General features: G+C 40.1%; 1 protein-coding gene across 3 annotated transcripts in view; it reads left to right on the top strand.

The window, feature by feature from the left end:
• DST (dystonin) overlaps positions 1–16,281 on the top strand; it is a 289,158-nt gene that overhangs the window by 80,422 nt on the left and 192,455 nt on the right. For all 3 annotated transcript variants that reach the window (XM_058019984.1, XM_058019986.1, XM_058019985.1), the window contains one exon: positions 5,922–5,983. In XM_058019984.1, coding sequence (XP_057875967.1) covers positions 5,922–5,983 — 62 coding nt within the window. The remainder of the gene's footprint in view (positions 1–5,921; positions 5,984–16,281) is intronic.

Here is a 16,281-nt window from a genome sequence, read left to right as displayed (position 1 = left end):
CCATTATACATTAAAATGCATGAAGTGTTCTTTTGAAATATAAAACATAAAGCACTATCTGTAGCAAAATATTCTGTTAGAAGAAACAAATGCCTAAGAAGAAGCTGGATTCTCATGTGAGGTTACTATGAGAAAACTGTCATATTCACCCAGGACTTTTGAAGGTGAAGATAATAACTTGGAGATCCTTTAGCCAACAACCTAAATTTTCATGATAAATACTAAGTGTACAATTCTAGTTCTCCGTCTCTTTGGTTAAGTATTGGAGAGGTTCAGGATTGGTCCTGCAACTATCACCCTTGTAGACTTGTTTCTCTTGACCACTGTACTGGGGTTGATTATACAAAAATCCCTAGCCTCTAAATCTATTTTTTCAGTGTTTCTTAGAATTTCTACAACATTTACCATAGATTGATATTTTTACAGTGGAAGGATATATGAATTTTTTATTATGGGAAGGGGCATTGGTAAAGTATGTAAGGTTTTCCATTCTATGTGTCTTAATGTAAGTTTGACACAACAGCAGACAGTTCATAGCATTGGTCAGTACTCATACACTTTCATAATGGAGTTTCATTTTATTTGCTCCTAAATTGACCTAGGTAAGGCTATAACTAAGAATACTCACTAATTATATGAAAGATTATTACCTGTTATTAACGTTATTCAACCCTTCCATTTGGAAAAACCTGTAGTTTTAACTTTTCAAATTAACCTTGTTTGAAGTGAGATTTTACCTTCCTGGAGACTGTTTCAGATGATGATGGGTTTGTTGAACCTGTCTCCCAGTTCCTAATTAATGAGCAAGGATTAATAATTGGTATAGGCATGGAAGGCCTGTGAGAAGGTCAGGATCAAGTTTGGATGGGCAGGAGCCTCCAAGATAAGGCATTTTCTGAATTGGATTTCAGATCCCTATTTCTCACATATTTTGTGATTCTGGGTAATGCCCTAAAACAAATGCTTTCCCAAGAGACCATACATTATTATGCTCTATTTTCTGAATGTGTAGTTGGAGATACTAGGGTCTACCTTACAGAAAGAATGTTAGCAGTACCAGAGAAAACCCTATCATTAAATGAATTTTGTGTTCAGAGCTTAAAAAAAGATGAATGAATTGGTGCTCCATTTTCAACAACATGAAATACATTATTGAAAAGCTGGTTCTTAAATGAGTAGCATTTTCTTCTATGCTATAGACATCAGTATTCTAAAAAAGTACTAAACAGTACAATACATATTATAAATAGCAACAATATGTATAGAAAAACTAGTGCATTTGTATATGAGTATAAATGTAAGTGAGAGATAAGAGTATGACATGAGTTTTCTTATATAAATACAGGAAAACCCTCTATCAGGGCTTTTGCAAATTTCCCAGGCAAATGTAGAAAAACCTGTTGACTATCTGGCCATTCATGTATGCAAAACAGTATCAGCAGAGAAGCAAACATAACTTAGCAATGCCAAAAGCTGCCTAAGTAAATGAGATTTCTTTTTTAAAGTCTGTCACTGGGTGTAGGAACTCCAAACTTTGATACTGTCACCATTAGAATGAAGAAAGCAGAAATTGGCAGCTCATCTGGAGAATAAGGAGTTTGTATTCCTGCACTCATTTTGCCTTTCCTTATGTCACTGTGGAGACAGGCACATTGTTCTGGTCATTCAAGCTGGTGGCATCTGGTGTGCTTGCTCAGAGAAGGTTTCAGTTTTGTCATGAGGTGGAGAGGAGCGCTCAGTGGCTTCTGCACGTGAGCCCCAACAACCCCACACAGTGCTACAGGCTGGGCCAGAGTGGCTGGAAAGCTGCCTGGTGGAAAGGACCTGGGAGTGCTGATCCACCGTGGCTGATCATGAGCCAGTGTGAGCCCAGGTGCCCAGGAAGGGCAGTGGCATCCTGGCCTGTACCAGCAGTAGTGTGGCCAGCAGGAGCAGGGCAGGGATTGTCCCCCTGCACTCAGCACTGCTGGGGCCTCACCTCCAGTGCTGGGTCCAGCTCTGGGCCCCTCACTGTGAGAGAGACACTGAGGGGCTGGAGTGAGTCCAGGGAAGGGCAGGGGAGCTGGGGCAGGGTCTGGAGCACGAGGGCTGTGAGGAGCAGCTGAGGGAGCTGGGGGTGTTTGGCCTGGAGAAAAAGAGGCTCAGAGGGGATCTTACTGCTCTCCACAACTGCCTGAAAAGCAGCTGTAACCAGGTGGGGTTAGTCCCTTCTCCCAAGCAACAAGTGACAGGACAAGAGGAAATGGCCTCAAGTTGTACCAGGGGAGGTTGAGGTTGGACATTAGGAAGAATTTCTTCACAGAAAGGTTGTCAAATGTTGGACCAGGCTGTCCAGGAAAGTAACTGAATCACAATCCCTGGAGGTATTTCAAAGACTTTTAGCTGTGGCACTTAGGGACATTGTTTAGCAGTGGACTTGGCAGTTGTTTGTTACCTGTTAAAGATCTTCTCCAACTTAAGCAGGTTTGTGATTCTCCCCAGGAGAGCACTGAAAAGACATCAATGCCATATGTTGCCTTTGGTGTAATCCTGATAGTGAACTTGACTTCCAGAGAAGCTGTTCTGATTCCAGACACTCTGAGCCATGTAATTTTGGTGGTTTGTGGAAGGGAGCATTGGTGTTAGAAGGATCTGGCTCCTCAATTTGTGCTTGGAATTGAGGAAATCAAAAGTGCGCAGAAGGAGACCTTAGTTGCAGCAACTGATTTTTAAGCCAAAATACTCCAATTTGAAACCTCTTTAGATGCCTCTGTGTTATAGTGTAGGTTCATAAAATGGGCTTTGAAGTTATTCAGACGGGTGACATTTTACTGAGCTACTTTCCAGGCACATAAAGCATGAAAAACTTTGAGTTTGTCTGATATATATGAATAATGTCTGCAGATAAAAGTGGATGAGCTTAAGTTGATTAATTAACCACAGAGGGTTTATTGTGATAATCTATAGATCAGATTATCTAACAATATGTGCTTTCTTTCTGCAACTCCTGCTTCAGCTGTGTTCTTAAATTACCTTAATGAGTATCTGGCTGCTGGGTTCAGGGTGACTCTTTCCTTGCTGCTCGCTGCTGGTAGAGGAAAAAAACAGACTTCCTTGTTTGGAAAGTTCAACATTTGTACTCAAATGTCTATTAGTGCACCTTAACATTCAAAAAAACCCGTCAAACACAGATCCTTAATATTTATCTTGTTGTTCTGAGTTAAAGTCAGAGGGCTCACAGTTTTGACTGCTCGGACAGCATATGGGCTGTTTGCTCCTGTTTTTTTAAAAAAGGGGTGTTGCTACTCTGTGTCAGGCAGGGGAAGCCCTGGTCACTCCTTGGCTCTCCTTTCCCTGAAGAGAAAGGGAGCTCTGAAGTCTCCAAGGGCAGAATGAGAGAGTGTGGTGAAGAGAAAAAGGCGCAGAATGCAGAGCTGGTGGGGATCATGTGCTGCATGGGTCAGTAACGCGGCCACAGCGGGGCTGGGCTGCCTGCGGGACAGGGCAGAGCTCTCTGCGGGGGCTTTCTGGGGGTTTAATTCCTCAGCTGGTGTTCATGTGGTCATTTACCTGTTTTCTGCTTCATCTGGGGAGCTTGGTTTGGTGTGCTGTGCTCTGAGCTTGAGCACACTGAACACTGGCGCTGTGTTTTTTCTCTTGGAGTGCATTTGCTGTTCTGGGGGCATTTGGGTTTTAGATTTAAAATCACAGTTGTGGTGTTTTGGTGGCCTTTCCCCCCTTTAATACTGATGTCTGTCACAACATGACAGGTGTCAGCTTTTCTCTTCCTTATGCATTTGGGTCTGTCAGTTATGGAATTTTTCTGAGTGTTTGTGTAATATATATGTATATATAAAGGAACGAGGGTAGTAACCATCAATTCTTTTGTGTATGTTAGCATTTTAATTGAAAACAGAGTTGAAATGAATAGTGACTTTGTATTCTAACATGATACAAGAAAGGGGATTTTTCAACCTTTTGTTTTTCTAACTGTCATCAAAGTAACATTTCCCAAAATGTAAACTTCTGTGTATTTGGTCAAAACTAGGTGGGATTACCTTAGTAAAAAAGACACTTTGGACACATTGTGAAATTCTGCAGTTGAGAAACTTTGTGTTCTTTTTAAAAGAGCTACTCAGAATGAAACAGTTAAAAGTGAACGTGTTTCTGGAATTTTTTTATTTCTGATATTTTCTGTTCTCTACATTTACTTAATCAAATCTTCCACCTTATTATGATAAATAACTTACGTCAGAAATGGTGTCTTGCTAGGTGAAGGCTAAAGAGAAATGTATGTATAGCAAAAGATTTTCTTAATCTGCCAGATTTTTTTTCCCCAGTAGTACAGCTTTGCTCTCTAGTTTCTCTATCTCCTCTTTATTTGGGTCTTCAAGTAGAATAAAAGACTGTAGAGCTATGAAGTAGGGGAAAAAAGCATATGCCAGAAGCTTAGCATATCTTGAGTGGTGTGGAAAAGCATTTAGGAAACAGCAACTCTTCTGCACAGAGTTGAACGTACAAGCACAGATCACATTCTGCCTGAAGATTTCATTGCCACAGTGAGCTGTGGCTATAAAAGTTATGGGTGTGTTAAAAAGGATTGGAAAAAAACCAGAAAAAAATGTATCTATAACTATTAAATGCAAAGATATGAATGAACATGTAGAAAGTCTGTGAGTCACATAAGAGGACTATGCAAAGGCTTCACAGGCTTTTACTTGTTTTGTTTTTGCTTTTGTTCCTCAGTTGTCATTTCTCACTGCTGTTAGGAACCCCATAAGGTGCTCAGTTTGGCCCAGGATGAACTCTTGTATATCTTGCTGTTTTGAAAGACTTCAGTATCACACTATGGATTTGAAAGACCTTCTGTGAATTTATTTTAATTTAATAGTTGTTATAGTTGACCAACCTAAAAACTGTATTTTTTTAAAGTAAAATACAGGACCTGGTTCAGTCTTTTAGTGATGGCAGTAGGTACATAGGGATTTTGTTTTGCTACCTGAGCTCATTGTTCATTCTCAGCCACATTGCAAGTAGCCTGAGTCAATGAAACAGCTGCAGTTGTGTTGTACAGGGCTGAAGGGCTCTGGCTATTTTAGACTTGCACAGGTGTTCCCAGTCCTGAGACACTGTGACTCCTGCTCTGGGGAGCCCTGGGATGGTGACCAGGCTCTGCAGCAGTTGTGCTGGCTGTGACCCTGCTCAGGTAGCTGGAGATAACTCTTGTGCTGGGGTGGTGGTTAGGTTTTCTCCAGTGTGGCTTGGCAGAACGCATGCTCGTGCTCCCTACCCATAAGTGGGATGCTTTCTTACCCTGAGTCCATTGCATTTATTATTTCTGCTCAGCATTTCATGGGCAATCATTGATGCTGACTGTCATGCCAGGGAGCAAACTGCTGGCAGTGGCTGGGGCCCATACCTGGGTTAGTGGGCATCCCTGCTTATTTTGCAGAGGGTTGGGAGTCCTTTCCCTGGCTGAAGCTGTACCTAGCCCTTGTGTGTTTGAACAAGGGTGCTGTGCCAGTTGAAAAGCATAATGATTGAAAAAGTTAGCTTTCATATCACAAGTTTTCTATTGCCTAATACACTAGTAACAATTTGATTATATAGACCATGAGTAGCATTTATAGTATTTAAGAGTTTGCCATGACCTTTTCAGTGCATTGTGATTGCCAGTTTACTTTTTCAAGGCAGTTCGATTTTTGTCAGTTGGCTACTGTTGCCCTGGAGGAACTCACCTGGAGTGTCAAGAAAATGATGCTGTGATGTAATGAAAAAAACCCATTTCTGTGCTATTATTTTCATTAGACATTTTGGAGCTTTTGCAGGCTATTCTGTTTTTAAAATTTATTAGAAAATTGATTTTCTAAAGGTCTTAATAAAAAATCTTCCACATGATTTGTAGAGCTGTTAAAACATTTGTTTTTCCTTTTTTCCTCTAGATGAGCGTGACAAAGTACAAAAGAAGACATTCACAAAATGGATAAATCAGCATCTCATGAAGGTCAGTTGTTATTTCTGTCTTGTCTGGATGACTGATTGCTACAGCAGTGATTGTGTCTTTTACTACATGTTTGATTTCAGGATGCAGCTGTGTTACACGTAAGGAAGATCTTAAATTGTGAGGTTTATCCATGTGCTTTGTCTTTGAGGAGTCATGGGGGAGTTGAAATGCTGCTCAAGGATGATCTGATGGAGTACTTGAATTTGAAATTAAAATGAGTCAAAGTTGATTTCTTTCTCTAAGGCTTGGCTCATTTTTGGAATTTGTGTGTCATGGCTGTGGTACCACAGCAAAGGCAAATGAAGGAAAAATATTTGAAATACCATGCTGAGGAGAGAGGGAATGACCTTGAGAGATCTCTAGATTATCCTGTGGCATCAATATGCTGCTCATGGATTAGAAATAGAGGCTTTCCAGGGGCAAAAGTCATTTTTCAATATCTTTCTTTTCAACAGCAGTGAACTTTGCTTCAGGGACAGACCATATTATTTTAACACCATGTACAGATTTTAGTTGACAGAGAGCTAAAAGCTGTGAGTTCACCTTGACTGCATGGCTCTTCAGTTCTAAATTTGCTAAATTTGCTGTCTCTGGAGAAACGGATTGTATAATTACTTGACATAACTTCCTTTGATATTCCCCCTCACTCTGAGGTTGAATTCATGTAAAATTCACATTAGATAAAAATGTATCTGAGTTGATGTAAATAAAAACTGTCAGAGTTGAGATTTAATTAATGAGTGCAATGTTAAAATTCTGTTGGAAAGATCTCCTTGTATTCATGTTTAGAGAAAAATAGAGTTTTTTAGGGAACAACTTCATTATTTCTCTCTTTCTTGTGGCTACTCTTGCAGATATTTGAGCAATATTGGACACCGAAACAAAAGAGAGTTCCTACAGGGTTGTGGATTTTTTTCCCCCACATCTTTAAAAATTTTAGGATGTATGTAACTCTTGGGAATAGTGTAATATGGGAAATTAACCAGGCTTGGAACTGAAGTCGGACTCAAATTTGTCTTTTGCTAGAGACCTCTCTTGCAGAGGGATCTTTTGGTCCTTCTCATCATGACTGAGCCATCAGCCATCATGTTTCTATCAGCCTCTGTGCAGCGTAAAACCTTTCTGTGGGCAGGGTGAGTGTGGAGTCACAGAACGGCTCATCCCAATCGGTTTCCCTTTGTGAATTTTGTTAGACCCAAGGGAAGCATGCTGTGTCTAGAAACAGCTGCTCCAGGGACCTCTTCTATGCCGAAGCCTCCTCTCTTTATTCCTAAAACATCCAAGTGGCCCCGTGTCCCTGCAGAAAATTTTACTTGCTAATGAGAAAAGACAAAAGGCAGTTCTGCAGCCTTCCTTTAATGAATTTTGCCTCATGTTTATAATATAAGAAATGTATCCATTGTAGAATACTTCAGAGAAATTAAAGGGGGGAAAAAAGCATCCAGGAAGGTTGCCAGGATTCAGGAAGTAAAATGCAATATCCAAATTAACCATCAGGCATTTCTTCATCTAATTGAGAGTAATTGTTGTCATGTTTATACAGTCTACTCATGTTTTTGTGTATTAAAGAAGCATTTTAAAAATGCAGCTTTAGTTTTCTGTGGGATGCAGAAAAGCCTATGTGAAGCTTTTTGGAGAGCAATCCTTTAATATGGGTTAAAAATAGTGCCTTATTTTACAGGAGAGCAGTGTACTGAAAATGATATTTCTATACAATTTCATTTTACACATTTCTAAAATATGCATAGTCATCATTTCCATGCTGTCAACCTCTTGGGAGTAGCTTAAAAGAGATTTGGATTCTAAACCCATAAAGAAATGAGGGCAAAGAGTTCACTCTAAATCCTTTTGCGTTGCTTGCCAAGGTTAGTGGCCTTAGACCTTCATTTCCAAATAGTTCTGGGTTGGGTGATTGCAGAGGAATACAGATAGAAGAGACAGATGGTGTGTGTTGACTGTGTGTATTGCTGGCCTTGAGCTTCATCTCAAATTGCTCATTTTAGAATTCAGTTTAAGGGTTTCTAGTGCATACAAATATATTTTGACTATAGCTCTTCCATTAACTTGGAATTTGTGTAGCAACTCAACTTTGTCTTCTGGAAATAGTTTGAAAGCAAGTGGTGATACAATTGTCAGATTTCTGTTCTTAGACATTGTTTCTAGAACCGTGACTTGTATGGAAATTAAAATCAATGTTTCAAGTGTTCTTAGTCTTAAGATATAAGGACATATTTACAAAGCTAGCATGATAACATGGAGGGAATATAGAAAAACAGCACACTAAATGAGTGCATTTCTAGCAGAGACAATGGCCTTCTCCTAGGCAATGCACTGAGTTGAACTTGAGCCCTCATTTCCAGCTACCTCATATTTAATACAAATCATATTCAACTCATATTTGCACATTCACTGTGAATACCTTGTTTCAGACAAACCATTTGGGAATTGTCTCATTTCAGGCATTGCAATAGATTTATTTGAGCAGGTTACCCAGACTTGTTTAGTAGATAACTGAGGGCACTGTCAGCAGAAAAGATGACAGTGAAAATTATGAGAGTTCTTGGGAAAGACCAGACCAGACCACACATGTGGACATGTCCCCACTATGGGCATGGGGATGGATCACATTTTAATTTCATCTTTTCTCCCCCTCCTATTTGTGCTTTTTGCTTTCTTTTTCCTGTTTCTTTTCTCTGTGCCCTGATTATTCTTTTGCTTTTATTTTTTCTTTCTTTTCTCATCTCTTTTCACATTTCCCTTTCTTATTTAGTGCTTTCCTTCCTCATTCTAATTAAACTCCTATTTTCCTGCAGTCCTGGAGAAAGTCCCAAATTTGCATGCTTTTATACCAATATATCTAAGAGGTTTTATTCTAGGTCAGCAGAAATGATGATTTTATGAGTTCCCATCTTTTGCTGGGGAATGGCATGGGAGCCTACTGTCACTCTTCTAATTAAGTTCTATATTTATGGTGTTTACTAAGTAACCACAAAGAACCAGATTACTATAAATATTTACTCTTCTGCTGTCTGTTGCCCATCTCTGGTTGCATTAGATTCAAAGTGTGTAAGTGCACAATATTTAAAATTCAGTGTTAGTCCCTTGTCAGTTTAGTTGAGCAGTAAAGCATGTTATGTGCTTTGCTAAAATAGAAACATAGTCATTGTAGAAATATTTCCTGCTCGTGTTCTTGAGATACCTAGTTTTTGACAGGTATGCAGTGTGTTATTTGCAAAATTCAGCTGTTCAAGTTATCTTTGAATTCCACAGCTTAAGGTCAAGTGGACTGTCACTAAGTTTTTTTAATGCTTAATTTTTTTTAATGCTGAAATTTTTCTTTTGAATTGATAACAGATTTTCTGAGGACTGGTTGGAGCTTTAGACTTGCTCAGGCTACTGTTTGCTGTCTGATGGTGTGGCTCCAGTTTAAATGTTAACTTGTATGTCTTGTTGACATACAGACTGGAGAGGTGAGATATTGGACTTTAGACTTGCCTGCTGCTGTGGTATGAGCTCCCAGGGAGAGTTCACATGCCAGTGTTGTGGTGGTGGGGCAGAGGTCTCCTCTCTTCTTGGAAGCAGCTTCTGCTTCCAGCAAGTGTTTCACTCTGCTGCTGTAAAAATAGGGTGTTAAATCTTGCTTGAGCAGTAAGTAACCCTTGTGACACGAGCAGGTAAATTTGTGGCTGCATGTTTTATTCTAGTGTAGTGTTCTCATGGTCCTAAAGTGCCCAAGGAGAAATCCAGCCTCCATGAAAGCCCAGAAATTCTTCCTGACATCCTTTGAATTCAAAACCCCATAACTTAAGGAAGTAGTGAGGCATGTATGAAGCACCAGTGGAGGATGAGACGAAAGTCAGAAAATAAAAGAAGCTGTTGATGAAAACAGAATAAAAGCAGATAAATTCCTCGTTGTTGTTGATTTTATTTTTCAAATCAATTAAAAAATATTTTTGTAGTGCCAGGTCCTAGTCCTGAGAGATTAAATGGGCTATTTTGAAATACTTTGTTTCTTTATTAGAACTTAGGATGTACAGAAAATAGAACTAAAGGCAAGGCAAGCAGAGACTGGCTAGTGATAGAGTGAACACTTCCCTTCAAGGAAGTTTCTTTGTTTTCATAGAATAAAAAGTTTTAGAGAGCCTCTTAATTGGCCTTCTAGCTGCCCTGTGTGCCTGGGCAGCTCCCTGGAGAGGGAGAGCTGTCCCCTCCATGGCACTGACAGGGAGCCCAGCCCCTGGTGCCACCTGCAGTGTGGGTTGAATTTTGGGACCCTTGGCTGACCATACATTGGGAGAAACAAGCTGCTGATGGGAGCAATGGGCAGCATCCCTTCACATCCATTAGTTGCTCCAAAAGTCACTTTAAAAGGTGTTATTAACCAGAAGGCTTTTGTGAGTAGCTGGACAAAATGCTTTTGAAAACGATTGTTTTAAAGCCCAGTGTTTAAGAACATGTACTGTATTGCAGTGATACTGCATTAGTGAGAGAGAGAACAGCTTTTTGCTGTGCAAAGACTGAATGAATAATTCAGAATAGAAACCTGAAGTTATTGATTCCTGGGTGTCCTTCAGGCAGCACAGGGTTTGCAAATGGCCTCTTAGGTCGATTGCTTTGTGAAATGTTCAGGTATGACCTTAATGGCAGCAGGATCGACTATTCCTGATAGAGCTCCTTGCTGAAAGCTGGCACTTTACTGACACTAGTGGTTATCATTTTAGATAGCACTGCTCTCAGTATCTTCTTTTCCAGCCTGCAGTTAAAATGTTATTTAAAATTCCCCACCTCTGCTTTTAGAAATGAGTACTTTGTAGCTCTACATTGATATTAAAGGATGAGGGTTGAGGTGCCTGGTGTTAGTCTAATGGTAGTAGCTTTTTTAAAACCATCTCAATTTAACACCTTTTGATTTTGAAACACACTCAGAAAAAGTGCCCCCCTTCCCCCCCACCTTTTAAAATAAATTAAGGCTGATTCCTTGCTGTGCTGGTGCATCTAAATGAGCTTTGTATACTCTCCTCCCAGTTCATTCTGACAGCTGCTGCAAACTGTGTTGGGCACAACTTCCATAAAATTCCACTTCAAGGTGGTCCCCAGTTTGCTTTAGCCATTGAGCGCAGCTAAAGGATCAGTATTTCCTCCTCTATTTTGGAATTCAATTGTTTAACTATGCCTGCTGTCTTATGGGTGGACAGAAGAACATTTCAGTTTTTCTCCTAAAATTTTCTCCTGTTGTGTCTTCAGGACTAATTCTAAAAGGTCTTGAAGTATTTTTTCTTTCAGACATAGCCCTTCTGAAAAAATAAATAAAAGCAACTCTTGAAGAACATCATCAGTTAATGGTGCAAAGGAGTTTTTGGTATTTTCTCTGGAAATATGCACAATTGCAGTTTATTCATTGTGTACACATTTTTTTTCAAAAATTCTTCATTTGGAGGTAAACTACACTGCTTAGTATGATCTGCAGCCATTTGCATAACAGCTTAGCAAGCAAACTGGGGACTTTTTTGGTGTTTAATTAAAGTTTAGATGAGGGAGTAAAGTAACCAGGAAACAGTGAGGAAAAGTAGTGACAAATGCCACAAGTTAAAGCTGCAAAAGAGGAGGGAATTGTACAAATTTTTAAAGGATAATGATGAGTTGCATCACAAAAATCTCTCTGCCAGTAAGCAAATAAATAAATAAGCAAGTTCAAGTCAATAAAAACTGTGCCACAGATTTTAAGTTTATTTGATCCTCTTTAATGCATTCAGACTTCGTGACTAATTGGGAACAGGAGAGAGAATAACTGAAACCAATAAATTAAATATGCATGAAATATAGGCTAGCTTGAGCATATCGATATTTTTATGGCATGCAACCCTGTTGAACCAGTTGAGCACATGCTTTCATGTGTGGTGGGTTTTTAAAGAAAATGGTTTATATAGGTGCTCTTACATGAAAGAATGAGTATAAGGAGAACTAAGTCTGCCATGCATTGACTGCATGATGAATTAGAACCACTAGAATCAATATGCTCCCTGTTATAGACTTAATATATTAATGTATTAATTAATTCTCTTTTTTGTTCGGTCCATTGTTTGCAATTAGTTCTCAGCCTAGATTTAATTTAATATTATTTATTCCTTGGAGATTGCGAGAGATAAAATTCTAGCATTTGCAATTAAGTGTTGACTTTTAAATTAATTGTTAAATTATGCATAGGCTTATTTTTATCTATATACTTTTGATGTATCTGTATCTAATAATTATTTATATATCAGTTTAAAAGTACTAGGGTTTGGTCTAGCTCCCTTTGGGCTAATGTAACTGTGCCATTGGCTCCAGTGGGAGCAGTTTTTTCCCCAGTGTGTGGAATCCAGACAGTGAGCAACTTCAAACATTTAATCACAGACATTACCTAAGTATTTTGTTCTACAGCAATATTTCATATACTCTGGAAAGGAAGGCTTGCCCTGAGGTAGTGTAGATGTGTGACAGTGTGAAGACCTAAAAAGGCATGATAGAAGGATAAACATGCTATTCCTGTAAGGAAAGGTGTACTCTTTTAAAGGCATTTATGGTGCTTTGAACAGGGACACTTCAATGTAATCACATAGCATCACAATGCTCCTCTACTTAGGAGGATTTTAATTGGAATAATATTTTATCAGCCAACCTTAGTATTTTTTACCTACTTCAGGCATGTTTGGAGTGTATTTTGTTTGGTGAGGATTTGTTTTAGAGCTGAGTTTAATGTTACTAGCATTACATTTGCATACTTTAAACAATTCCTCCCTGGTAAGTTACATTTAGCAGCACGTAGTAGAGGCCAGGAACGGTGAGGCCAAGTTGGAAACACAGAGGGTGATGAGAAGTGGGTGTACTGAAACACTGTGGCATGTTCCTGGCCAAAGAAAAAAGGCAGTATGGCTGCTGTTGATTGGAGGCATTGAGCTGTATCAAGAAAATTGATGGTGGGTTTTTGGTCACTAACTTAGCATTGGAAAGACAGAACTGTGTAGCAACGGGGAAAATAATTTATCCTCATAATTGACAGAAGGGACAAGGTGGAATTCTGCATTTGAAAACCTGCAAAGGAGCCCTCAGTATTGTATGTAAGAAGGGCATTTCTGTGGCACAGCTCAGCTCATCCCCAGGCAGGTGTGCAAACCACGCTCGCTGCTCTGTTCCCTGCCTGCTGCAGGAGCTGCAGGGGCTGCCTCTGGTGTGAACAAGTTTTGTGAGTGAAATGCCAGCCAGAGAGACCTTCAGCCTGCCAAATTCAGAAAGTTGCTGTCAAAGCTGCTTTGTTAGATAGGTCTGGACTGGCTGGGAGGGGCTGCTTCAAAATGTGAAAAAGCAAGGTAATTTGGAAGCAAGTGGTTGTAAATCCCAGGCTCACTTTTCAAAGAAAAAAGAGAAGTGAGAAGTGAGAAGTAAAAGCAAGATAATGAGCTGGAGAAAGCAACTGGTAGGGTCTCATGAGGGAGTAATACAGGAGAGGCAGAAATGCAGGAGATTTAGCAGTTGTTGAAGGTAAGAGGCACAAAGGCAGGCTACAGCCAGGCAGAACAGATAGGAGGCATTGTACAGAAAATACTGCTGCTTTCAAGGTGTGTGAAATACAAAGGAGCTGTACGAGAAGTGGAAATAAGGGTAGCTGGACTAAAGGTTTGTATAAAGGAGTTAATAAAGCAATGTGGGGTAAAATCAGAGAAGTACAAGGTCTGGAATGAATTAATGTGACCTGGAAGATCAGAGGAGAAAGACCCTGTAATAATGTCAGAATATGAAGAAAAAGGAAGTATTGTTTAGAAGTACATTACCAAGGAATAGAAGAAGATAAATAGTTTTGACCAATGTAGAAATGTCTGATTTACATTGGTCTCTTTGTTGTATAAAGTGCTGAAATATGTTTTAATAAGATGAGGGTGAAATTCAGATAAGGAAACAGTGGATTGAAGAATATTTGGTACATGACATTTTCTTGTCACACAGCTTTATTTATCCAACAGTTAGTAACTCACTGATTTGTAACATTTTATCATTCTATTTAAGAACTCAGAGGAGGGGGTAGACTTCTAGAAGTCTGCAATTACAATAAGCATAATACCTCTCTCCCAGGGAGAAGAAAACAATGAGGAGTTAGAGACCTTGCAGGGTGACTTCTCTCCCAGGTGAGACTGGGGAACATCTGATCTTTGAAAGCAGGTGGACAAAGGGGAAGTGGTGCAAATGGTATGTCTGTACTTGTTTACATTCTACCAGACGTAGTCTCCTTAGCACATCACTGCCACAAAATTGGGGTGAAAGGATAGCTGACAGAGCTTGCTGGGGTTATTGCCATTAATAATGGCTGCAGCTAGAGCTGGTGCTGGGAAGAGCCAGTGCCCTTGGCTGTTGCTGCTGCCATGGGTGCTGTCAGGTGCTGCAGCAGCAGCATCTGCCTCTGGCAGGCAACGCCCATGAGCAAGGACCTGCCCCTGAGGAGCATCCCAGTGCCTGCTGCCCTCACTGTACATCATCTTTCTTCAAGTGAGGTTTCAAGCTCTGTGCCTTCACCTTTGCAGGGACAGGTACACCTGTTTCTCTCTGGCTCTACAACTCTCTGGCTCCAGCCTTTTGTGGTGTCAGCAACAGCTGTTGTTCTTGCCCTGCCACAAACCTCACAGGATTCATTCCTTGCCCTGGGCAGTGTTGGCTTATGCCCAGGAGCTCCAGGAACTCCACATGAGCTCCTCACCCTGCCTGTGGGCAGCGTGGTGCTTAGGAGACAAGGAGGCAGCCTGTAATCCTGCGTTCTCATAGACACAATTGTGGGCACTGGGCTGTGAAACTCTGCCTGGCTGCCTGACTTCTGGTCTCTGTGTGGACAAGAGGCTTGCAGCCATCTCTAACAAAGTAGTAAGAAGATAATTTTTCTTGGAAGATCGAGAGTAGGTTGTGATAATTTGAGTTTGTTTAGTCTGAAGCTAAGAAGACTGAAGGGAGACATGATAATATGTCCTCAGTATGTAAAAAGTGTTTATGCAGGGGCTGGTGAACACATGATTTCTGAGGTCAAACTGTAGGGGAAGGGGCAACAAAAACATCAGTTTATTTTACAGGAGATTTAGTTTGAAGATTAGTGAGGAAAAATGTCCCTCTCTGTAAAGCCAAGTAAGTGTAGTCAAACACTGAAGCACTTGTACTGTGTTTTACATTTCCTTCCTTTGGATTTTCAAGAATAAATTAGAGGAGCATCTCTAGTGGTTTTTAGCCAAACTGCACAGGACTGAGTGATCTGTCCAGTCCTTTTTAACCTTACACTTTTACTGTTTTCTGACAGCCTTGTAAGCCCTTCTCTGGTGAAGTATAATTCAGCTTTTGAGCCTTGAAGCTGATCGCTGCAAAATTCCTCAGCAAAGTTTATATTTTTATTACTTTAGTGATTTCAATCTGCATTAATCCTACAGTTCCAGTGAAAATGCCTTCTTTGAGATGGTTGCCATGTAAAGTGAAGCTAAGTGATGTTTACTTTATATTCTTGTTAATTGTTTATCACATTTATACCTTTGTAAATAAAATATTTTTGAAGGGGAGAACAGATGTTACAAGGGAGCAAATCCACTTTGTTGTGAGTCACACTTTCTTTGTTTTAGTTGTTTCTGAAATATTTATAAATATCTTTAGTCTTGCATACAAAACCATCAAAACAAAGTGTACTGATCTGAAGAAAAATCTAAAAGAATTACAGTGGTGCAAAAGGGGGAAGAGAGATGGGAATGCTGTGCCTTGAAATCACAACTTGTGCAAGCAGTTTTGTTGGCTGGGAGTATGAGTGGACTGGCATGGAACCTCACATGCCACACCACATGTGGCATCAGCCCCTCATGTTCTCTTTGAGCTATCCACAAAATGAAGGTTAATTCAGTGCAGTAGATTCTCAAACTTGCTGGACATCTCTGTGACTTTATGTTTTAGGACTTTAAATTGTAGCAGTGGTGGTGTAGACATCCATTTTATGTCAGTGAATATACATTTCTGCTTGTGAATCTGCAGGGGCTCCACTGAGGTGGATTTGCTGATGCCAATATGCAAATTTACGAGCAGACAACCAAGACTGTGGATTAATAGCAGTGAGGGTAGTGCTGTGATAGTGATAATAAGTAAGTGGAGTGGGACCTGGGGGATATCCTGAGTGGTTGGATCAATGCTGGTTGGACAGAACCTTTGAGCCCCTTTGTCAAAATGTTTTGAGATGTGTCCAGTTCTGTGCTATCCAGTACAAGAGAGACATGGAGCTCCTGGAGTGGGTCCAACAGAGGGCAAAAAAG

Source organism: Melospiza georgiana, chromosome 3 (genome assembly GCF_028018845.1).
Source record: "Melospiza georgiana isolate bMelGeo1 chromosome 3, bMelGeo1.pri, whole genome shotgun sequence".
NCBI classification, from domain to species: domain Eukaryota; kingdom Metazoa; phylum Chordata; class Aves; order Passeriformes; family Passerellidae; genus Melospiza; species Melospiza georgiana.
This window is presented reverse-complemented; position numbering and strand designations above follow the sequence as displayed.